We start from the raw sequence: 25,450 nt of genomic DNA on the forward strand, positions 1-25,450 counted from the left end.
TATAAGTTAATAGGCGTGAAAATCCAGATTCTCTGAAAGTTAAAGTTGGATTATTAAATTCAGTCAGATTCCTTTTATTAGAAAAGAAGGAAATGAAAAATATTATGTCCATGCCCAACAAACTACTAAATGAAGAATACACAGGCAAACATACATTTGCTGCTGGTAAAGGCTACTGCTCACAAATCAATCTACCTGGATGAGAACAAGACCTAACCTCTAAAAGGACACATCTTCATGCTCTGTGACTATGATTAGTGTGCCAAAACCCTTGCTGTCATAGGAAATGGGATGAAGCTAGTCTAATCTACCCATGAAACTGATTATGAATAATCTGACCAGAAACTGCCAAGAAAAAAGACCCTGAAGTGGACCAGGCATATCCAAATAAATGAGCTCTGTAAGCATGACAGTCCAATGCAAAGAAAACATAGAACAGGTGAATTAGCTAATTATTCATTACTGTTTATATATCTATCTCTACATTTACCAGCATCTTGAGGCAAATGCATTTAATACCTTAAAATGTACTAAAAATGTAACTGATTTTCTGGTAGAATCATTCCTGCAGAAAGAACTGGCATCCTAGAACTTACATGAAAGATTCAGTATGTCTTGTCCACTTAGTTTTTCACTAATTAGTAAAACAATTTTTGAAATGCCCATTTCACAAGAGTTTACCATTATATTGTTTATATTTTAGTAATCATAACTGAAAAATAAATGCACATAATTTGAAGAATTATATAAAAATTAGGATAAAGAATGTGGCTGTGGAATCATGTTTGTACAACTGTGATAAAGATTTATATTGTATACCTGTATGCTGAATTATAATACACATTTTCCAAATTTTTTAGAAGTCTTCCTCCTCCTTCTTCTTATCTCTTCCCAAAGGCAAGGGAAAATTAAGTGAAAACCAGTTTCAGTAAATCAACTTATGGTAAATATTATAGCTATAAAGTGAATTTTCTTATTCTTTGTCTTTTTTTTAAGCACTTAATATTTTTTAAAATTGTTCTTAATTTTCAAAATCAACTTAAATTGGGAGATTAACCAAATACAATACAGTCAAGATTTCCTATGTCAAATTTCAGGACTGGATTAATCAACTTTGATCAATAAAAGGGATGGGATTATTCATGTTACACATTATTCTTCTTACTGATTAACTATAACTTCTGTTTTGTTTTCCCAAGTATAAACCTTTAAAGTCATATTCAGAAATAAAACGGAAAAAAAATCTTTAGAAAAATCATTAGAGTCATATTTGAAACTAATAAAAAAAGAACTTGTGTGTTCTCTTCAAATTTTTATGCATGTTGTAAAAATGAATGTTTCTACACTGATAAAACAAAATTGGGGAAAGGGAAATCACCTATATTTTTTAATTCAAGGAAGTTTAAAAAGCCAGTAGATTCATGAAGTTGAAAGTGACTTCACAGAGGACAATGATTCCCTCATTTCACAGATGAGGAAACTCATCTTCACTAGGGTTAAGCAACTTGCCCAAGGTCAAACAGTTAACAGTGTCCAGGCCTTGCCAAATTTCACATCTTCTGAGTCGGATGCTCTTGCCTAAAAGATTAGCTAATTCAATACCTTGTCAAGAGAATCCTGGGGCATTTGATGATTTGCTTCAGGTTGAACATCTAGTTAGATAAAAAGACAAAGGTGACATCCATGTTCACTGATTCTAGCCCTTGGCAGTTTCTGAAAAGACATTACTTCATCTTCCAAATGGATAAAATCAGAAAGGAGAATTTTCACACAATTAGCACAATGATTTCTGCTATTTTTTCAAAGCACTCGGCAAGAGGCAGCCAAGAAAATAAAGACAACGCACAGACAATGGATCGTATAGGTTAATTCTTAAATGATTAATTCTCTAAATTAATGAATAGGAATAATAATATAATGACACTTAGGTGCACCAAGCATTTTACATGCATTTAGTTTCTCATGGAATCATCCAGTTTTGCAAATAAACACATCTTCCCCATTTTACACAAGTGAAAACTGAGAGTTGGAGAATAGAAGCACCATCTGAACCCAGGTTACCCTGACTTCAATGTTAGACGACGCACTCTCTCTGACATCTCTGTATCATAAGACATTTTTGGAAATAAAATGATGAAAAAGATAAAAATTCCTTCAAAAGTATTTATTAATAGCTAAAATTTATTGTCCACAGACTATGTACAAGGTATTATTCTAAGCTTTATATGCAATAGTATTTAATTATTACAATGACCTTCTTGGACAAATATATTAGTATTTCCATTTACTGATGAGGAAGCTGAAACATTGAAAAGCTAATTAACTTTTCCAGGACCTCAGCAATCAACAAATACAAGAGCAGAGAACTGGGCTGGGGGTTGTGGCTCAGTGGTAGAGCGCTCGCCTAAGATACACGAGGCACTGGGTTCGATCCTCAGGACCACATTAAAAATAAAATAAAGATATTGTGTCCACTTAAAAAAAAGATTAAAAAAAAGAAGCAAAGAACTATACCCAGAATTCATCTCAATTCTTAAACATCATGGATCAGCCCTTCTGTGGTGTTTCTTCATATAAATCACAATCTCTACGTCAAGAATCTTATAATCTAGTAATGGGAACAGAACACAAAAATACAGAGAGTGTATATAAACTAAAGTATTATTCTTATATCAATATTACCCATATAAACAACTAACTAGAAGAGGAGGTAATGGCTTCCACTGCTAGGGTACAAAGGGCTATCTATGCATGAAGGATGAATTGCCTTACGTTTCAGGGCACAAACTACACCTCATAGACCTGCGTCTGTCTAGGAAAGCAGGCATACATAATGGATAAAGTATGTGCCAAAACTCTTTCTTCTTTTTCCATGCTGTATCTCTGGAGATGAGGCGGAGCCTCATCCACTCACATTTTATCAGGAGATTTTCATCTTTGAAACTAAACAGGAAAAATGTACTGACTGTTAAGCTAAAGGGTAAAAGTCTTGTAAAGGAAGAAAACAAAAGGAAGAAGATGGGGGTGGAAGAATTTGGGACATAATAGAATATAACGTCATTTCAAGCACACATATGCTAAACCCTACCATTTAAAAAAAAACTATGATTTCATGCTAAAAATGTGCTTATTGTAGAGTAAGCAAAATATACATCTAAACTTTTATGCAAATCTCTATTATTACTATGCTAATTGAAATTATTATTATGGACTCAAAAGTATATAAATCTCGACTGACTATAGGAATAAATTTCCTGACTGTATGATTGTTAAATTCTAAAACTTTTATTCAAAGAATATCCAGAATTTCTTCTGAAAGTCCTCAAAAATAGCTCTATACATTGGCCAACCCTCCGGAATCATGCTGGCAGGGGAGGAGGGCTGTCTGGCGTGTGATTCCCTAACAGTCCAATTGTGTATACATTATGGTCTAACAATTAGCTCCAAAGAACAAGTGCACAAAACATTTAACCTCTTTGTACTAATTATTTGCTGTGAGTGCAACAGTTGTGGCTTGCTACCTCAGTCCATTAAACACTCAACAAGGAGGAATCCAAGTGTGCATTTTTAACACTCCTTTCATATTAGCATATAGTCCCTATCATTTTCCACTGTGCCTCCTCAGAAATTCTGTCCCAAGGTCACCCTCTGACATTTCAGAGTCCTGTTAGACTAAGTATGTCACTCTACACAGCCTAGCTGAGTGGTTAAGGGCCACTTACTGGCTAAGTGGCTTTTGGTTAGTTCAAAATATGCAAAACTCAGTTTTCTCATCTGTAAAACAAGAATCATTATAATACAACTCTCATAAGAGCTCTTGTCAGGATATATAAATGATAATGACTGTGAAGCCTATAAAGCTCTGTGCGTGGTATACAGTAAGTGCTCAATAAATGGGAATCAATTCCTAGAGGGAAACACAAACACTCCTGTGGCCTATACAAGAGGAAGTGTCTCTGCCACAGCATGCTCCTATTTGCTTCTGAGAACACCACCAAGCCCTTCTCTCACTAGAGCCCTTTTGAGGATGTCATTCAAAGAGCCACAGGGGCTCCTCACAGCCCTTTCAGAAGCCTGGGAAGAGAGGTGAGCACAGCCTAGACCTCATCTCTCTGAAATACAAACCGAGGTTTTTTGGGTGATTTTTTATTTGTTTTTGTTTTACACATTAATTTTCTGCTAATGATTTTTGTGAACAATACTTTCTGTCTAAAAAGGGAGTTTGGAAACAACTGCTTAATTTGCAAATGAGAGAAACAATTCAGATATAGTAGAGCATTCCAAGTTTCATCTAGAAATATCAGAATTGACCTACGTTTTATATCCTACCATGTAACTACTTACAAACCAAGTCTCATTTGAAGTATTCAGCATATTAACCAGTACTTAGTTATATTTACAAAGCAATTACCCAGTGACTAAGATACACAACAGTGCAGAACAATTGTAAAACATTTAGAAACCTATTAACCCATCTATTATAAAGTCATTATAACTTGTCTCTTGATGTTACCAATGGAGCCTCATGAGTATGAAGGAAGAAGGTATATGGGGGGTCTCTGTGAATCTCTCTTTCAATTTTGCTCTGAACCTAAAACAATTCTAAAAACATTACAATCTTTAAAAAAGCAAAACCACAGCCTTACACTGATCTTGTGCAACATGGCCAACACACCTTTCCAGCCCATGCTTCTGATGTTCTTGCCAGATCCCTTTCATTCTGAATAAACTACTTTCTATCCCCCAAATTTATCCCAGCAGACCTTTGCTCTTGTTGCTAAGGATCCCTGGAATATTCCTCTACCACTTCCATCCCTGACCACTAACATCATATCCATTATTCAATACGTAGACTAAATTATTTCTCTTCCAGGAAGAACTTCCTGACACCCCTGAACAGACGTGCTTTCCCTCTATGTCCAAAGCATTCCATGTTTTATGGTGAAATTATTTGTTCTGTTAGTAAAGCAGAATAGTTTGGAAACTGCCTTGGCAATTAATGAATATGCTAATTGCCCTGATATTTGCCTACATGTGGTCTTGAGTATCGATATGTTCACGTCAAACATCACGGAGGGCTATGTGTACAAAGTGATACTCACACTATCAGTGGAAATGAACAATCCAAACATGCTATTGGTTTTTACTGTGTATTTATTAAAAATCACTCTGCAGTCAAGACACGAGAACTTCTTTTTAAGGATGTTTACTTTTCCTGTTAGTAAATGTACTGGGATGGTTTTCACTAAAACATAAGTCAGCCAGCTGTTTGTTTGGGTTCTTGAATTAAATGGTAAAAATACAGGCAGCTTTTACTCACAGTGCTCCACTTTAAACAAGGGAATCTGTTCCATATTTAAATGATTTAATTTTCCTTTTTTAACAAAAGTTTAAATTTTTCATATAATGAGAACATCTCTTCAGGACTTCAGAACTTTCATTTCAGAAGGCATATGGTTCTCCCTCACCCATCTGATACCCCTGGGATGCCAAAGCACTTAGGAGACCCAAGAGGGTGTATAATCCAACATGACAGCTGAAGGAGGGAAGGATGACAGAAGCATCAGAACAGGTATCAGAGAGGGAGGCTGTTATTCTGGAACCCAGGTTTACCCCTTATCTTTCTTTCATGTTCACCAAGATGCTACATTTCCTGTCCCCTTGAGAAGATAGCATCACTGGAGTGAAAGTTTTGCTCTGAGGCAGGCTGGGCCCATGCAGACAAGCAACTTCATGTACCTTAAACTTCTCTGAAACAGACAGGACAGCCAGTGTTCTTGCACTTCAGTCTCCTAAATTCTCTGTAACCCAGCATAAGCTCCTGCTGGCTTTGTAGTCGGCTTCCCTTTCCTCTGTATGGCGCATTTACGAGTTCAGCTGTGGGCCCTGTTAATTTCCCTCCACAGCCTTTCTTCTCTTCCTAACACATGCACACTCGAGCCTGGGCTGGAGTGCTGACTAAGGAGGAACAATAGGAGGCTTTGAGCAGAGCTCAGCCCCAGACCCAGTCAATATTTACTTCAGTTTGAAGCCACTGTTTTAAAGCTCCTTCGAAGCAGAACTCAACAGTGGGGAGTCCCCAGAGGTTTCTAGATTTTATTTTAACAAGAGGGAAGAGAGGTGGAGAGATAGAGTAAATAGATTACTGTCCAAACCACTTTCTCAGAGAAAATAAGGGAGGCTGTACAACAAAACAGGTTACACTTTCAATACTAATTAGCAATTTATACCCAGAAAAACCAATCGTCTTCCAACACTGATTACTGCAGTCTTCAAACTCCATATCAGGCTGCAGTGCAAATCTACTTAATGTGACCCCTGAATATCTTGTAAGCAGGGGCCTGATCCTATCAATTGCCTGGAGCTTGCCAAGGTTTGCCTACTCTGCCCAGAATGGTACTAGCACCCTAGGTGTAGTTAATCCAAACTCCGGGACTGATTTCCAAACCAGATCTTATGCATTCTGCCAATTCAGATTTGTCCTAAAATGAATTAAGAGTGTACTGTACTACATGCTAGTAAGTGTGCCAGCTGTATTGGCAATAGATTAGGAAGGCTGACCTATGATGCTGAAGAGTTAAAAAAAAAAAAAAAAATCACAAAAACCTCTTCCTGCCAACGAAAGTGGCTTTCTATGGGATAGTAGGTGAGAGGTAAGATGGACAGTTGTTTCCAATACTGTATTAGACTCAGTGGAATATTCCTGTGAGTTTACACTGTCTTTTGTTGAAACTCTGTAGAAATACTGTTTATTAATAATAAAATTACCTTAAGTTTTTTTTTTAATGTGACAGTTGACTTAAACTTTCTTTTCTTTTATTATTATAAAACTAAACCACAGGTAAAGTTGGGAAATCTTAGCAGGATGGGTGAGGGCACAGGAATTACTAAAGATTTGTTAGAAACCTGAGGAAAGAAATTTATAGTTGTCTATAATATCTAGTTGTAATTAATGCTTATTATCCAAATCAAAAAAGTGTGTTGTTATCTTTTAAGATCTTGCCATACATTCCATTCACATTTTATAACATTTCTATAAAGACAGAGCCAAATATCTGAAATGTTTAATAAGAGAATGAAGAGGATTGGCAACTGTCCATACTTAAAATTCTAGCTTATTATACCTGTAATATTAAAGGGTAAGTCATCATTTTACATTCTAAGCATGTAAAACAGAAGTGACATAATTTAGCCTTCACAAAGAGAATTCAAACTATCCTTCCCTCTGCAAAATATAAAGAGATATTGCAATAGGATTGGACTATTCTGTTTGAATGCATCAAATGCACTGGAATATGTTTGGCTCTAATCTTCACTAATTATTTGCCATATTAATAAAAGCTAAATGATTAAAATGCAACTCAATCCAATCATTTCAACGTCTTAAGGAATTACTGGATTGCCGTACACTCAATTTGATCCCTCAACAAGCTCTTGTGGAAAGAAAATACTAAGTAAGCCTGGCTTTGAAGTCTCCAGCAGATATTTTTAAACTGATATAAAAAAATTAATTCCTTGTATTTTGCATAATACAAAGTGTCAATAAGTAAATCACCAAAATTTAAACTGGACTACCCTTTTGCCAAGGAAGAAATCTGAAACAGGGGAGATATTGTAACCATTAATCATTCATCAGACACAGAAACACAGTAACATAAAATTACAAAAGTTTTAAACTTGAAATAAACCCATGGTAAGCACATTCCCTTGACAATTCTTAACTTCCAATTAATTTATCAGAACAAAAGAAACCTGCTTTTGTATGAAATGATACAAGGGCAACAGAGAAAAGTCCAGGGGTCCCATGAGCATAGCAATTCTAAATACTAAAACATTGCACTTGTAAGGCAAATTTGTAATGCAGAGTTAGCAGTACTCTTTCAACTACTTTTGGTCTTGCTAATAATAAACCCAGTACTTTGACTGCTGCTGGCCAACTTCTGTCCTTAGACAGCACTAAATTTCTGGGTACAGAACATAAGGATCATGATAATTTCCTATAAGAATTACTGTTTTCTTGGGTTGTTTTTTTTTTTTTTTCATTTTTTCTTAAGGGAGGTTTATAAATTTAGGAGTAAAATGATGTTATAAAATAATTATGTGAGTATATGATTGTAATTTAAAAATCAATAATGAGCACATTTGCTATTCACCTAACTATAAACATATGAAGTTAAAACCTGCTTTGAATAATCACCAGACAATTCTACAAGTAAGCGGTCCTTTGACGGTAAAGTGTTACTCGGGTTTCAATGCATTAAAATATGTGTTCCTTGACGAATTCTGTTTCCTTTCTGTTATATGTTCTGAACTATTTATGTTTCTAACATCAATGTGCGTATAATTAATATCTGCTAAGTTTTAAAGTAGTCAGTAGCAAGAGTTTTTAAACAGAGAATTGTTAAGGAACTCGACAATGTTCCTCTGACAGTGAGATTCAGAAAAATCCAAGGATCCCAGGGACAGCCTGTAAGGAACAGCCCCGACAGGAATTGATTTGTTTCAACAAGCTCCTCATTGGAAATACAAGCATTCTCCAAGAGAGTGTCGGTATTCATTAATTTCCCCTCTGAGATGGGGAGATTTCATTATACCTATGAAGCCCAAAGAGGAGAAAATGATAGAGATGAGACAAACTGAGAGGGGAAGACAGGACATTAAAAATAAACTTGACCAGTTTTACAAAGGAAATCCAAAGCTCATTTCTGGGAGGAAGGTCTAGCAGACCTGCCCCTGAAGTGTCACTCTTCACACTTTATTTGTCTTGCAGAACTCGCAAGATAAAACTTAAAATGTGAATTTCTTTAAAACAAAACCCAACATAAATGCATAAATCTTATCTTTCAGAGACAACATATATTACAAAATAATAAGACTGTCTATATCTTATAATAAAAATCAACTCTTCCATGATGCTTTGAAAATACGTTTTTATTCACACAAACCTATTTTCTATACAACTTACAAGAATATATTGAATTATAAAGTGGCATTCCCCTGTATGAAATGAATCAACTCACACCCTTAATCTCTATTCTTTTCCCTCCTACTCTTATTGAGGTATGATTGACTCTGTCCTTTTCATAACAGTTTTACAGCAGTTTTTAAAGTCCTGTCATGTATCCACTTTCCTTTAAATTTCACACAAAAAAGAGACATTATTTTTATTATATCCATTTATTTATTAGGGTAAAGAAATTGAGGCTCAGAATTCACCAATATGAGTGGTATTATTAGTCAACTAGAACTGAATTTAACCAGCTCTAAAATATAAAAATATTAAAAATATTCTAGACAAATCTAATCTGATGCAGAATACTTGGATATCTTATTCTCTGAGCCTTTGCCTCTGTAACACTCAAGAATATTTGGTTCTATCCTAATCAGTTATAATTACAAAAAATAAAATTAAAAAGTACATAAATTTAATGCTTTTACTTTATGTAGTCAAAGCAATTTGCTTATGTATACACATCAGTGCATTAATTTGGTTATAACCTATTAATCTGATGACAAATCACTGTTAATAACCTTAAGCTAAAATATAAATATTTGTGTGTGTGTATATATGTGTGTGTGTGTGTGTGTATGTATGTATGTATATATATATTTGCCTTTCTTAAAAAAATTGAGAGGCCAAACACTAATTTAAAATATTAAGCATCTTCTACTTTCCTATAAACATGTCAATGACCATAAATCTTAGAAAAGTCAACTATATTTTGAATAAAAGCCACTCCCTAAAGATATGCAAATGATGTTTTAATCAATAAAGATAACCTATTCCTAAATTTACCAGTCTTCCAAACATCCTCCCCCTTAAAGAGCCACTTAAACTCACAGTCAGTGATTTTTGCATTTCTGGATCTATGAGAATCATAAAACTAGACACCCTAAGAAGGTGTCCCATCAAAATTACTAAGAACCTTTATTTATACCATGACAAGCATAAACAAATACCTACAAACAGCCACATCTTAAATTAACTGTCCTTAACAATGTTCACTGTTCTTAGGAAATGCTGCTCAATATTTTAAATAAATTCATGTTATCGAGAATTTAGGGGATGAGAAGGTAGTAGCAATTGCCTTGCATATATAAGGCCTTGGGTTCAACCCCAGCACTGAAAATAATAATTAATTAAATAGGAAAAGATTTGCCTCTGCTTTGTAATTAAAGCATTGGCGGGCCCTGTTATAAAAATAAGAAGATACTTAAAATGAGTGCTTACCATTCTCTTCCTCTTTTTGTTTTCATAAAAATACAACTAATTTACAGAAGGAACATTTTCATCTTTGTTTTCATAATCTTTCCATAGTGGAGCATTAAGTGTGATGCTTTCTAGACTTAAAAGTTCACTTAGATTAGTCATGTTGTATTCACACACATACAGTGAAGGAGAACAAAACAAACAAAAAGAAAAAAAAATAGAGTAATCTGATTTCAACTAGTTCCATTTCTTGTTAGTAAAAGTATCACATAATAGTTCATTGCAAAAGAAAATGATATATATGCTGTGAAAAAAAAAATGGAAGCACATTTGCAAACTCTACAGAAACAATGATTTCTCACTTCGGACACCAGAATCATAGAATTTTAGAGAAGGAAGGCATTTTTTTCTCAAATCCTTTATAGCTCCATTGAAAGTACAGGCCCCTGAAAGCCACCCACAAAAAACTTAGTGGAAGGAGAAAAACTGTTAGTCATCTTCTATGCTGAATGTAAAATAAACATTTTGGGTTCATTTAACCATATGGATTTAAATTGGAAAGTGTTAAAAATCTGTTTCTGAGGTGTAATTCTGGCATTGCCACATGAAATACATCTGGAGAGGGTTTGCAAATAAATATTCTTAGACATTTATGACAGGATTCTCTTTGGACCAGGACAACATTTTCACTCTAGTAGAATTTGCCCATAGAGAGCAAGACTTAGCAGCAAAATCCTTGGCCTTTACATTTGTTAGTGCTATATTTCTAATGAAGCATAAACCTCAACATAAAAATCTGTTTTATTTTGTCTGAGATTTGAAGACTACTATGCCTTTTAGGCTTTTTAAATGACAAATAACTTTCACTCACGTAAATACTGAGTTTCATTTTAGGAACTATAGAACTAAATAGAAAGCTCAGGGCAAATAAAACCAAGAGTCCTTGGTGAGAAGCCAGAGTTATCTCTTTGCCCCCTGAATTTTGTCTAGAACCTACCTCCCTGTCCAAACGGCAGCTCACAGGCCTCAATACAACCTGGGAACTTGTTACAAATGTAAAGTATAGGGTGCCTGAATAAGATCTATTGAATTAAAATCTGCATTTCAACAAAATTCCAGGTGGTTGAGCACACCCTTAAGGATGAAAAGAAGTATGTAGTAATCTAAAAAAAAAAAAATACATGCTTCTTACCAGCAGAGATGTTGTTTATACTGTTTACTACAATATCTCCATCACTGAGAAAAATACCTGGCCCACAGTGGACACTTGATAAATATCTGTCAAATGAATTGATAAGTGAAGATTTCTTAAAATACTTTCTACTCTACTCTGTACTGTGGATAAGTTTATAAAGTTCTCGTATCTATAGGATATAACAAAGCTCTCACTGCAGAAGAAGATGTCACCTTATTCATCTCTCTCTGAATCCCCTGTATGCCTCCCAGTGTTCTGCACATAATATCATTCAATAAATATTTTATCAATTGTAAGTTTTAGGTATTCAGTATATGAATATATTATTACTAAAAGATATTAGCTATAACATTTATTTAATGCAAACATTTTGGATAAGTTCAAATCAACATATGATTTCTAAATTCCCCCATTTGGCTTTGGTTTTATATATAATAAAGAGATTCATCCAAGAAATTAAAATAGTAATGTAAAACATTATTTGGGGCCAAGTCCTGATTCTATGTCATACCAGAGAACAGGGATGGTGTGGGTGATTAAAATTCAAAATTGATCCTACAACCTCATGTTAAATTCAATAGCTTCAGTCTTTTCTTTCCAAATCTTATACCAAAGCTGCTATAATTTGAGAAGTATCAACATTTTAGATTTCTATTTTTGCTCAAATTCATCTACCAATGGACAGACCTAGAGTGAAATGGCCAAAGCCATAAAAAAAGGAGAGTGACAGACAGCTGTATATGACAAACAAATTAAGCAATTAGTTCTCAAATAACCAAATAACACAAAAATCTAGAGCTAAATAAATAACAATTTGCAAAAGAGAGAAGTACAAAAGATAATGAGACAATTAACAGCATAGTTATATCAGTAACAAAACTACCCTAATATTCAAAATAAATGCCTGGTTCTCTCAGTCCATATTACAAAGAACAGTTATTAAAGAGGGGTGTCCTTCCCCAGTAAATAACTGCCTTTTTCATTTTATGAGTTAAAACAGTGCTTAGACTTTTTTGCTTCAGAAAACCCAAGGCTTAAAGTTAAACCAATAGATATATCTGACCCTACATGTATATGTTCATATGGAATATACTACAGACACACACACACACACACACACACACACACACACACACACAGTCATGTTGTTGTCTTCCCAAGAGTATAGTTGACAATGGTGATAGCAGAGTGTGTAATTAGTTTTCATTGTTCCCTTGACAGCTATAGTTCCATGCAAGACCTTTTTCTTTTTATGTTGCAAATACTATGGAAAAAATACACTAATAACAGGCATTTAATTATGGGTCCAGCAACCATAGAGGGAACATTGCCAAAAAGATTGGTGTGTCTGTCTGTCTGTCTGTCTGTCTCTCTCTCTCTCTCTCTCTCTCTCTCTCTCTCCACACACACACACACACACACACACACACACACACACACATTTATTGTGGGAGAGGGGACTTCTGTTCTTCAATTACAGTCATCTTCAAAATATTGATGTCAGGCCTACACTAAAAAAATGTTTGAATTTTTTCCCAAGTCTCCGTCAACAGTAAAGTATGTGTAGGATGCTACACGGATACTAAAACCAAGAATATGATCATATCTGTACTAAAATACTAATAAGAATAAAGGCATTGCTTATTAACAAGAAAATACTCTTTAAAAATAGCTTTGTTTTGATACTATCAGCAAAGAATACAAAGATTCAGTTTTAAATTGGTTTTTGCCTCGCTTTTCACAGACTTAAAAAAAATAGCACTTGTAATATCAAATATCTGGGTGCTACATTTCCTGGGGCTTACTTTTTTTATACAGTATTTAAAATAAAGTATCCCCAAGTTGCTGCCATGGCGGACACAAGATCTGTCACTGAGGTCCTTTCTCGCCTGATTAATTAGTAATTGGGAGACACATTTTGGCAGCTTTCATTTCCCTATTATTTTCTCTAGTTTGACACAAAACCCTGTCAGAAGCACCACTATTTGAACTGTACCCCTCTTAGTGCTGGGTCAGTACATTTTAATAAATGGAGCCCCTGCCAGAAAACTACAGAAATAGGCATAAAAGTTTATTGAAGCAGTAACAGTAAACAAATATATGAAGAAAACACTGAATGCCACAGTATCTAAAACATTAATGGTCTATCTGAACCCAGGGGTTACTGGCGAGATTGCAGAGCAAAAGAAAAGGCCTGTAACAAAACCACTGCTTTCATCTATCTTTTTTTAAAAAAAAGTATTAGCTAAATAAAGCAGGCAAACACTTTGCTGCCGCAGAGCCTTACATCTGAGCCTCCCTTAGCCTCCTTCATTATTCCAATCCGATGAATAAAATTATTGGGAGGCAAAGATCTGTTGTGACTACACAGATAGATAACTCATCAGAAGTCACTGAAACTCTATCTTAGCCAAAGAACATTTTTCATAAAAGGTAAAGCAAGAAACTTAAAATTGAAGCTGGAAAGACTAATACTTTGGAAAACAACAAATAGCTACAGAATCAGTTTCAGAATCTCCATCTCAAAGTGTCAGTCACTTCAAAAAAGCATGCTGCTATGATGGTGGCTCAGGACACTTGTGTGCTAGGGCAGTGGCCATGCTGTGTAAGTCAGAGGTCACCACTTCCACATTCCGACATCTGTCTGTATTTTCTTGCCCTGAAACAATACAAGGGGAACGAGGCTCATTTGCTCCCACTTTGTTTAACCTAATTGTCAAACATAAAAGATAATTTTCCCATATGTAGAGTTATTTTTACCTTTCCTTCCCATTCTCATTTGTCTCCATTAAATTAAATACCATAAAGAAAAGGAAATTTAAAAAAAGGGGAAAAAACTTAATCAGAAGGTTGTCTCCTGTACATTATTAATTTCAGTAAATGTAAAAAAAATTATATATCCCACTCACATTTATGATATGAAATATCAAATATCATGTTCTCCATCATCAAACTCTGGATAACAATTTGCAGTATAATTATCCAACCGAACTAAGCCATAACTTGATTTTACTCAAAGCCACAACACTGCATTTTTAACATAGAAATGCCTTTCATCATATATATTTTCACAGTAAAAGACAAGAGCTAATTGTTAATTATAGTTTTACATAGATAAATAAGTCACCAATAAAACATAAAATAGAAACTCTGATAGCCTGGAAACAGCATATTTTTAAAGTATTTATTAGCATTCAAAAATAAAAGATCACTTTGAACACTCAGTTATTTCAGTCTTTTCCACCAGACAGTCAAAGAAAAACTGATGATGGGTATCAGAGGAAAGTTTTTGATGCAAACACTGTCAACTCATACCTGGGCTTTAACCATAAAATGTATATCTGGTCTTAAAATGTGCCTTTTCTATTTGTCACCATTACATTGCATCTACAACCACCCCAAATCCTACTTCTAATGAACTGAGGTTATCTCAGATACAGTAGTGGTCATCTGTGCCCAGTTTAAATTAAACATACTGAGTCAGGTTACTTTTGAAATTAATCTTGAAGTTCTGCTTTTATTTCAGTCCCTGGGAATAAAGCTCCCAGACATCATCAAACAAAGAATTATAGTATAAAATTTTGGTAAAGTTTAACAGGAAACACATTCTTCCAAATATACAAATCATAATGGAAATATAGCAGACTCAGTTGATACAGTCTCATATCTTTTAGTAGCAAGTATGAATTTACTTCTAAAATAATTTTTCCATAAGAACCCACAAGAGGTGTTTATTAATGAGAAAGTAAGAAGACTTTCTCTATATAATCCAAGGACAAAATGCTCTGACTGTATAATGCTTCTTAAAGCATCCCAATGCTTCATTTTGGAAGGTACCTGCATTTCAATCAATAGTTCTTACTGGAGAAAGATCCCTAGTACTGCTGAGCAAATTGGGAGGAAAAAGTCAAACAATGAAAAAATAAAAAATAAATAAAAAACAGACAATCAGAAAAAGGAAATCAGGATAAGGGGGTGACATCAGAAACTATTAATAGATTACTTTGAAATTAACAATGAATTATAAGCTTCAAGAGAAAAATACATGTAGAAACATGGTACAGCCCAACATTTAACATTAAAATATCGTATTCTTGGGTTTAAACATATTATCATTGTTAAAACATTCTTTTTTAAAAAATAAACTAAGAAAAAAAAACCAAGAAGATAGCATTTTAATGACTTTGAAAATAAGGAAGAGTTTTAAAAGTAGAGTCCTGACAAAATGACTGTAAAGTGGTTTAGTCCTTTTCTATCGTCCATATTCATTTCCGGACCAGGTTCATGAAAGAAATAAAATCGGTCTTAAAACAAGATGGCTGCTTCTGGGGGAGAAAAGAAACACGCTGATTTAACTGGAAGCCCAAAACCGAGCTTTTCTAAATCAGGAAATACGAATTTAATCATTCTTTTCCTCTAATGTCCACATATTCATGGACTTCCATGTGGGAACTCGTGGATTACACTATGCAGTTAATGAAAGTTATTAATAACAAAGCAATTTTTTTAAAAAAGGTCTAATCTTTGCGTGCTAAAATGACGCGATTGTCCAATGCATACACATATATGCTGATTTACATGACTGTCCAATGCGTATGGGCAAATTCTCAATTTTCCTTCATACCTAAATAATGATCATCCGTCATGAAAATCAGGTCATTTGATAAGTAACAATAGGAATAATATTGAAACCTTATATCTCTTAAGAATCCAACCCTAAAAACATGTATTAATATACTATTAGAATCAATTCAGCAATATTTAACATTTTAAAAGCAAAAACCACAGAAAATTAACTACTAGACAATCTCTTCGAATTGCACTTTGCTGACCTTCCCTGAAGCAAATGGCAGATTAATTCTATGACTTACATATAAAAATTAAAAACATCTTCCTCCATTTTGAAATAACTTTTAAATAGATTTTTTAAAAATCATTCAATCCTATTTTTATTCCCCACTTGAGTGGAAAATAAGACCTGACAGTAACATTTTCTTCAACCTGTCAACTGTCAATTGTATGAAGGATGTTTCTAAAGATGACAAAGGTTTATTTTTCCTTATTGAAAATGATAGAATTCTACCTGAATGAAAGCTGAGCTAACCATTGCTACAGTGCACTCTCTCTCAGCAACTAGCTAACTTAAGTAGGAGTTTTCAATGTTTTAAAACAATGCTTTTATTGAAATATATGGTTCATTATTTGAAAACCATATCCAGAAATCTCAGATTCAAGAGTTTAAAACTACACAAATTTTCTATTAGAAAACAGTGCACAGATTTTTTACAGTAGTTTTACAATCCTCCTTCAGAAAATACACTGAGTACAGACCATCAAGAATAGTGAGATCTAAAGAACTTTTTTTTTCTAAAAACTATTCACAGTAATTGCAGTACATAAAATGAGCACTGCTCATTTTTAATGTTCAGTGAGGAACTTCTGTGTCATTGTGCTATCTTGCTATTGACTGACTAAATTTTCAAAATGTGAATGCAGACATAAATTAGAGAGAAAGGCAGATCTCCTAGTAGTGAGTAATATCCTATTCAGAAACACTGGAAGTTCACATTAATCATGAAAAACTTTTCTACAAAACAGCTTAAGACATAGGTTGAAAAGCTGACTAACATATAAATCTAATCAGATAAATCAGGCCCTTAAAAGAGACAGTAATTTATTGATGTTTGGCTAAGACCATCATAAGACAAATTATTAAAAGTGAATATTAATATCTCATTTCTTACACTCCTACTCAAGGATTTTATACCTGAACAGGAAGGTATTATCTGTCACAAATGATCAAAGGACAAAAAATTTTTCCCAGTTTCAGAAGACTGAGCTGAGTGAGTTGTCCTAAGGACCACCTTCCTCACTGTACTTAGGGAAATACAGACTTCCTTCCCAACATGAATGTTCCAGTCAGACTATGATTATAAGAGTCTGTATATTTCTTCTGAAAAGAAAATCAATAACATGGAATCAGTCAACAGAGATTGGCTCATCACTTAAAATACCACAGCTTTTTAAATCCTTTTTGCTATGGAGGTTATTCAAAACATTAATTAAAAAATAAATAAAAAAGAGGATGAGTGGCATCTTTAAAAACATTATTAATCCAATTATTTATATTGAAAAAGAGGAACCAATAACATACCAAATGCTATAAGAAAAAAAATATTTTTAACGTATTCTTATGTTTTCTTCATTTTATATTAAAAGTTCATTCTCCCCCACCCTCCAGCCCAGGTAAATTCTTTTGGCATATTCTTCTCCCAAGCTAGCAAAGGCCAGGATTCCTCAAGGACTAATTGTATTCATTCATTTTCTTGGCCCAGCATGAAGCTGGTAGCTTGCTTGGTTCATAGCAACAGGGGAGAAAAGAAGGTGCCCATCTTTATCTGTCCCTATCCAACAGGAAACCAGGCCAATGGACAGAATGCAATGAAATGCCTATTCAGAAGGCATTTTGCAAGATTAAATGGCAGGTTTAATTTGTACCCCAAAGGACAAGGTGTTCTTTCCAAATGATCCCTCAGTTTTTAAAGATAAAAACCACTAAAGCTATTGTTTATCATCCACAACACATGTAACAATAAGATATTAGTTCCATGTGCCTTCCTGGAACTAATATCTTATTGTTACATGTGTTGTTACATGTGATGTCTAGTTAACATCCTAAAATCACATACCAGGAACTATGAAAGATAGTCTCTGATATGGTTAATCACAAGTAATTTATTAACACTGGTCTCATAATAGAAATGCCAAATGAGACAACAGTCAATAGTCCCTACAAACAGCACTAATATTTCAGTCACCTAAAAAACAGATGGTTGATTATTTCTGTTTGTTTTTTGAATACATAAAATAGTGCATACAATGGTAGCTAACTTTGCTTTACAAAATTCTATGGAAAAATGACCAAAAAGCAAGAAACATACTTCTCTTTCACAAATTCCTAAATTTAAAAAGGGGAGAGAATTCACTTCACAAAACAGCCTAAGACATAGGTTGAAAAGCTGACTAACATATAAATCGAATCTGATAAATCAGGCCCTTAAATATACTTCAGGTCTCCTATAAGTAGATGAGATAAAAATATAGGCTGCTAAATCTCAGTTGTACTGTTTTATTTTTACCCTTGTCTTTACAAAAATTCTAATCCAAACATCAAAATAAAATTATCCCAACATATCTAATAAGCTGATGTTACATTGAGGCTTATTCGTTACTTTATTAGGATTCTAAATAATATATTTTACTTGAAGATTCATGTTTCTAACATGTAAAAACATTATTTAAAACATTTATTTTTTTTAAACAGGGGGTAATCCTTTATAAGTATAGTAATGAAACTATTCCAAACCAAGGTAAACTTTTCATCCTTTCTCAAAATAAATTCTTAGATATAAATTATGATGATTTATTTGTCAGAGAAAAAGGTACAGTGCCAGTATTCTGCTCTGTGTGTGTGTATATGTGTCTCCAAATGATGATGGCTCCGAATTTTTAAAATAAAGCAAGTGAACTTTGAAAGAAGAAAAATACCCAAAGAAATATGGTTAGGGAAAACTCGTTTACTACTGTCTCTACTTAGACACATACATATAACCTCAGAAGGACAAGAGAGTGTTGACCTAGAATTCACATTACGTTCACAACTCCAAGACTACATGTTAACAAAACAATTACCTACCAGTGTACTATGAAATATTTAATTTACAAAAGTTCCTAAAGCATTGACAAAGTCTAAAGAAAATATGACTAGGTTCAAGTTTAGTAAATCCTTGACGAATTAGCAGAGATGTTACTCATGCTAAGAAAATAACTCTTAAAATCAATGATACTCAAACCTTGGCAGAAATAAAGCACCAAGTAAATGGAATTAGCATTACTGAAAATATGATTATACTGGCTATATATTATTTTATTATTGCATCCATAATGCCAACTAGGAGACACATTTAGTCACTCTAGCATCATTTGGCACATAAATCAGTCCCAGAACTTTTCAAAATACATAAGGTTTAAAAGAATATTCTGTTGAAGGCATCAAAGTGTTACAGCATGCTTCAGATGAAGAGGCAAGTTCTTAGTATTGTCATGTCTATCTTTATCAGCATAGATACTAAGGGAGAATGTGAATAGTTTTATTGCCAAATCTTCTTCTTCTCCTTCTCTCTCTCTCTCTCTCTCTCTCTCTCTCTCTCTCTCTCTCTCTCTCTCTCTCTCGTTACTTAAAAGCTTTCTACAATCTTAAAGAAATTAAGGACAAATAACTATATTAACTTTGATTTGTATTTTTATTACTCAAAGTTACTTAGTAACATTCCAATTTAGAATGCAACATAATATTAAAAGGATAATTCTATTAATCACACTTTTAGGTGAAACTTAGGCAAGTTTTCAAATTTTAGAAACATAGTTGATGCATGTAGGCTAATGTCTTATAAGGTATTTCTCTTCACACTAATAGTTCTCAGTTAACTATTTTACAGATTTGTGCCATTTCAGCATATAAAATCAGTTTAGTTACTGCCCAATAAATACTGGTAACTAAAAAGTTAGAAGCATTTGAAAATTAAATATCCCCTTACCAGAAATTACTATCAGGAATATCGTTTCTAACAGTAAAATTATTCTGACACCAAATAAGTTTAATATTTTTCCTGCAATCCCAAATTTATAGATGCTTATTGTACCAATGGACAAGTAATGACGATATTCAAGGTAGCAGATACATTCCCATCAGCTACACAAGGTAACACAACTTACACAAGAAAATACTCAATCCCTGTTATCAGGACCTACTTGATCCTAATTTTACCTAACTAAATACAATTTCAAGTTCAACCTATTAGTATACACTTAAACTTATTTACTTCATTGAAACATAGTTTCCATTCTCATCAGTTTAATATATCTACTAAACTTTTCTTCTAAGAGTAAAATTTTAAAATCTATTCAAGTTGCAATTAATATGATCGACTTAGTCTTTTGATTATCTTCTTTTGGTTTAACAAAATCTTGATACTTTCTACATAGAACCAAAGTCCTGGTTAACTTACGTTATAAAACGATAGCATATAGGAAAAGAAAAAGTACATTGAATTTATAAAGTGTAGTAAACTTATGCAAATTTTATAAAATAGTCTCATAAAATCTGTGATAAACTCTTGGTTCTTATTTTCAACTTACTTATTTTGCATTTGGCCCTTTTCAAATTACATCCAAGTTGACTTTCCTTAATACATAAAAAAAGTATAATCTTATTCAACATTTCTCAGTTAAAACTGCCTACCACTACCTACTTTCTAAATTTTACTGTACTAACGTACAAGACAAATGCCTCCATAAATTCCTAAGAATATTAAATGTTAGGGCTAAATTTCTTGATGGTGAGAGGTATACAACATTCTTTTGTTTGGACTTTATCAAACTGATAATGATCAAATAGAAAGGCATTCCCACATCTTCAAATTAACATACTGACTTAAGAATACTCTTAGTATTTTTAAGAATTACAGGTTAACTTGGGCAGGTTTAAAACTACCATGACATCCTAAGCATAAGAGCTTTCTTCAGGCAGGGCAAATCTATTAAAAAATATGACCTGAGACAAAAATCAATGTGCTGATCTCAAACCAAACAACAGTATCAAAAGCATAAAATAGAGATAACCCAAGATAAAATGTCCTTAAACTAACTCAGACTAGTTTGACAGGTTAAGAAGTGGGGTTGGAGTAGGGGTGTTATTGGTTTTTTCCATTTTAAAATGGTGGGGGGAGTGCTGAAACACCCATATATCCAAATAAATGAATACCACGAGAAAAAGATCACACTGTGAAGTTTGGAGTTACAACCAAGAGCAAAATGTCCCAAATACAACTAACTGACTCACTGTTGCTTTATTTAATAAGACACTAAAGTTTGGAAATATAAGTTCTTTTCCTATATGCTGTCTAATAAAGCCCAAAAGGGAATAAAACCGACCAACATAATAAGACTTGCTTTTAACACCATCACAACTGGAAAGCTTGCTCTATTTGTCTTGTCAGCTTTAATAAAAGGCATCTCCTCTGGCAGGAAGACTTCTCTTTCTCTTTTCCTAATAGTGGTAAGTGGCATGTCAAAGAAGAAATAGCTTCCAATTCCACCACCCACCTCCATAAGACTCTAAAAAAACAAAACAAAAACAAACTTTGAGGGATGTCTCCACTTCTGCTAGGCAGTGCATTTAGAACTGGGCTACCTGGGTGTGACTACCCTGGATTTGCAGGGCGGGGGATCTCCCTTTCAGATAGTCAACCAGTGGACGGCTTGTGGGGAAATCTGCCCATCTTCATCTGGGCTGACAGTGTTCAAGCAGGGAATCCTTAAACATTCATACCGAGGGAAAGGCTGGAGACTGGTGGAGAGTCAGTGGGAGATAGCAAGAATTGGAGGCTCCTGCTGTCCCCTCTCCCCAGGCGCGCTGGAGCGCAGCAACCACAGCTCATTCTCGGCCTCCCGCCTCTTTCCTCCCAATTTCCACTTCACCCCAGAGGAAAACCTGTGATTTTAGGTACAATCAATATATTTCCCTCATAGGCAAACATCAAGACCAACCCACAGCTGAAAACTAGCCTATGTACCACATAAACAGTGGTAGATGGGCCCGGGGTGCTGACTGCCTGCGCACAGGCCAGGGAGAAAGTAAGGTTTGGAACTGCTCGGGACCAGGAGGGGTCCGCCAGGCATTCTGAATTCCCGCCCCCCAACTTCCAGAGTCCAAGAACACTGGACGTCGGCGGCTGAATGGGGTTCATCACGTGCACTAAGGCAGTCCTTGGTGCCCACCTCTAGCCTCCCGCATACCGGGCGGGCTTCGGGGACCACTGCAAAACGGTTCCAGGTAACCGCGCGCGTTCTTCCAGCTGCGTCCCGCCAGGCCGCGGGCGAAGGGCTCCCAACTCCCGGGTCGATCAACTCTTGCAGCTTGCTTCGCACACATGACGTAACCCGGTATTAGATCAAACTTTCTGGCACCTTAAACCCACTGGGGCGGGAAGTGCAGGAGGAATCCTCTCCATTGACAAGCGCGCCAGGCCCGGACTGACTCCAGGGCCGAACGATTTTCTCGCAAAGAGGAAAATAAAAACCTAAAGCTTCCGCTTCCCAGCCCCCCTCACTTCCCCTAGCCCGTGCGCTCTCTGTATGCACGGAGAAAAGAGAAGAGAAATTAAAAAAAAAAAAAAAAAAAAAAACTTTGGGTATGTTTGGCGGATTCTCTCCGCAGTCCCTGCGCACCCACGCTCCAGGCGAAAGCTCTCGGTGGCGCACATCGCGGGCTCTGGGCGACCAAGCCCTGCGCGGGGATTGGGATGTCGGTCAGCCTGCCAGGGTGGGAAGCGGATAAGTCCCAACTCTCTGGTTCCCGCCCTTTTCTTAGTCTCCCCATGCCCTGCAAAGGCAGTAGGTTTGGGTAGCCCCAGGGACTCCCAGGAGCACCCAGGCTTTCCACTTCTTAACAAAGAGGGGCGCGATGGGAGCGCTTCCCGCCGGCGCCTCCAAGCCAACAGCGTCCGGGAGACGCAGGCTTTGAGGGTGCGCGCTGCCGGCAGCTGGTGCGCGCTGGTCCCTGCAGCCGCCGCTCCTTCCTCTGGGCCCGGAGGCCCGAGTAGCCTGGGCTCTTCGCCCCCCCGTCGCCTTACCTGGGGTTGCTGCTGTTCCAGTAGACAGCGTAGCGGTCGGCGACGGCCTTGGAGCCCGGGTCCTGGCTGAACACACACATCCAGAGCACCAGAAACACCAGCGTCAACATCTCCACGTGCAACATCACGCCTGGCCAGCGGCGGAGCCCCCGACGCGCCACTCCGGGGAGAGAGCGGGGATCCGGAAGGAGGGAGGGAGGGAAGGGGACAGAAAGAGAGAGCAGGCGCCAAATAAATATGAATAAATAAAATGAAGGGGGGCGAGAAAGGAAAGAGGCGCACACCAAGCTGGGGAGGGGCAAGAGAGCGAGAAGAAAAGAAGGCGGCGAATTGCGGGCGGGGGGGGGGGTGGGGAGTAAGGGATAAAGACAAACTCGCACCCCCACTGGGGTTCGGGAGAAAAAAAGGAATCACAAGATGGAGAGAAGCGTGCGTGTGTGTGGTAGCAGCGGCAAAGGCGGGGGAAGGGGTGCCAAGCTGTGTCTCGGGCGGCGGCTGCAGGCCAGTCACCCCGGCAGAGGGAGGTGCGTGCCGGGCCTGGCGGCGGCAGCGCGATTCGGAACTGGCGGCGGCGCGCGCTGCACAGTCACCGGGAGTTGCGCGCCGTGGCCGAGGGGAGACATACACCGGCCCGCCGGGCCCAGCTCAGCGTCGGCGCCACGGGCTGCGTAAGGCTTCGCAAACGCCCGGAGCCCTTGCACTGCGACCCGCTTAGCTCCAAGTTACTTTGGCGGCAGGAGGGAAACTGCAAAAGGAGGGCGCCGTGTAGATAGGGGGCTGGACGCTTGTGGCCCCTGAAGTCTGAGAGCTTTCCCCAGCCTCCTCTGTGCCTTAGCCGGGAGACCCCTGGAAATCTCGGAGGAGTAGTTGGTACTGCGGTACCGGGCGGCTTGCCGAGAAGGGTGGGGATCTGGAGCCGCAAACCCAGCCCCGCCGGCGTCCTGGAACTGGTTAACCGGCAGCTGCGCTGGCGAGGAGCGGTCTTGCCTCGAAAACCTCAAAGAAAAGTTTGGCTCTTCGAGTCTTCCCGCAGGTCCCTAGTGGAGTCGGACTGCAGCGGCAGCGGGAGTCGGCACCCCGGGCAATGGCCGAGTCTCAGGGATTTCTCCTGTGTGCTTTTCTTGGCCGGGTGTGGGTGCACCAAAGTGAATGAAGAGTAGAGGTTATGAACCAGCCAGCCCGGCGGAGCTGGGATTCCCAGACCTGCAAGACGACGCCAACCCAACTGTTCTGCTGGAGAGCGGGAGGGGAAACAATCACTTTCAAAAGGATCCCTCCAACTCCGGGATGGGCTGATGTCAGTCTCCGATCGCCTTCCGGGAGCGAGACTGATTCCCCACACGCGGTGCCAAGAGCCCCGGGTGAGCTCTCAGAAGTGTCCCTGTGACTCCGACGGGGCTGGCCCCAAGTCCAGCAACTTGTAGAGATACATCAATCAGTTTGAAATGGGGAAAAAAGGAAAAAAAAAAAAGAGAGAGAAAGAGCGCGCACGAGCGAGTGGCACCTCCCCGATGACTACATCAGAAAACCTTCCCGATCCTCCCGCAGCTGCTTCTCTTTCCCTCCTTAGGCACAGCAGCAACAAGAGGTAAAAATCAGAATCCGAATCCTAAAACCCCAACCCAGGCGGGAAAATAAATAAACTTGAGTGCAGCAGCACGAGCAGCCCTGGAGAGATTGAAACGACTGGCGAGAAGTGGAAAGGGGTAAAAGTCAGTTTTGCAAAAGAGAGGAAAAAAAAAAAGAAGAAAAATGCTTTATGGGAAAAATTTCCTCGGGCACGCCCCCTCGTTAATGACCTGCGTGTAAAGCCGACAGCAGAGGCGACCCAACAGCAGCCTCACCACTGCGCGAGACCGCGCGCGTGAACGTGGACGTGGGCGAGGGGGGCTCCGCCTGGGCGTGTTGCGCGGGGCGCGGGGTTGGCAGGAGGCGCGGGCGCGGGTGTGAGCTCCGGACCGAGCAGGGGGAGGCGCAGCCAACCAGCTTTGCTGCCGCGGCCCGGATCCTGTGGGCAGCCTTTTTTTCTTTCTTTCTTTCTTTTTTTTTTTTTTTTTTTTATTCCTTCCAGTTTACTTGCGAAGGTGGGGGGTAGCCGGAGCAGCCAGTCAGGGAACAGCCTGCTGTTTGCTTACAGATCGAGATTTTTTTCCTCTCTCTTTACTCCAACCGGATTGGTTTGCTCCACGAGAAAGAGGCGGTTTCCTAATCTCCCTCCCCACGCCTCTCACCCCACCCCCCACCCCACCTTCCTGAAACCTGACTAATTGAATTACTAGGAGTGCCGAAGCGCGCTCTCCTCCGCTGGAGCCCGGCAGCCACGTGTAACCCTTTGGATGCTGAATTCCGTCG

General features: G+C 37.5%; 1 protein-coding gene across 2 annotated transcripts in view; it reads right to left on the reverse strand.

Moving 5' to 3' along the window:
- Efna5 (ephrin A5) overlaps positions 1-25,147 on the reverse strand; it is a 278,183-nt gene extending 253,036 nt beyond the window's left edge. Inside the window, exon 1 of one of the 2 annotated variants that reach the window (XM_078045359.1) lies at positions 23,099-25,147. In XM_078045359.1, coding sequence (XP_077901485.1) covers positions 23,099-23,223 — 125 coding nt within the window. In that variant the 5' untranslated portion in view covers positions 23,224-25,147. The remainder of the gene's footprint in view (positions 1-23,098) is intronic. The other variant, XM_078045357.1, reaches the window with a different exon arrangement.
- Between the last annotated feature and the right edge of the window lie 303 nt (positions 25,148-25,450).

The sequence above is a fragment of the Ictidomys tridecemlineatus genome, chromosome 1, assembly GCF_052094955.1.
Source record: "Ictidomys tridecemlineatus isolate mIctTri1 chromosome 1, mIctTri1.hap1, whole genome shotgun sequence".
Taxonomy (NCBI): Eukaryota; Metazoa; Chordata; class Mammalia; order Rodentia; family Sciuridae; genus Ictidomys; species Ictidomys tridecemlineatus.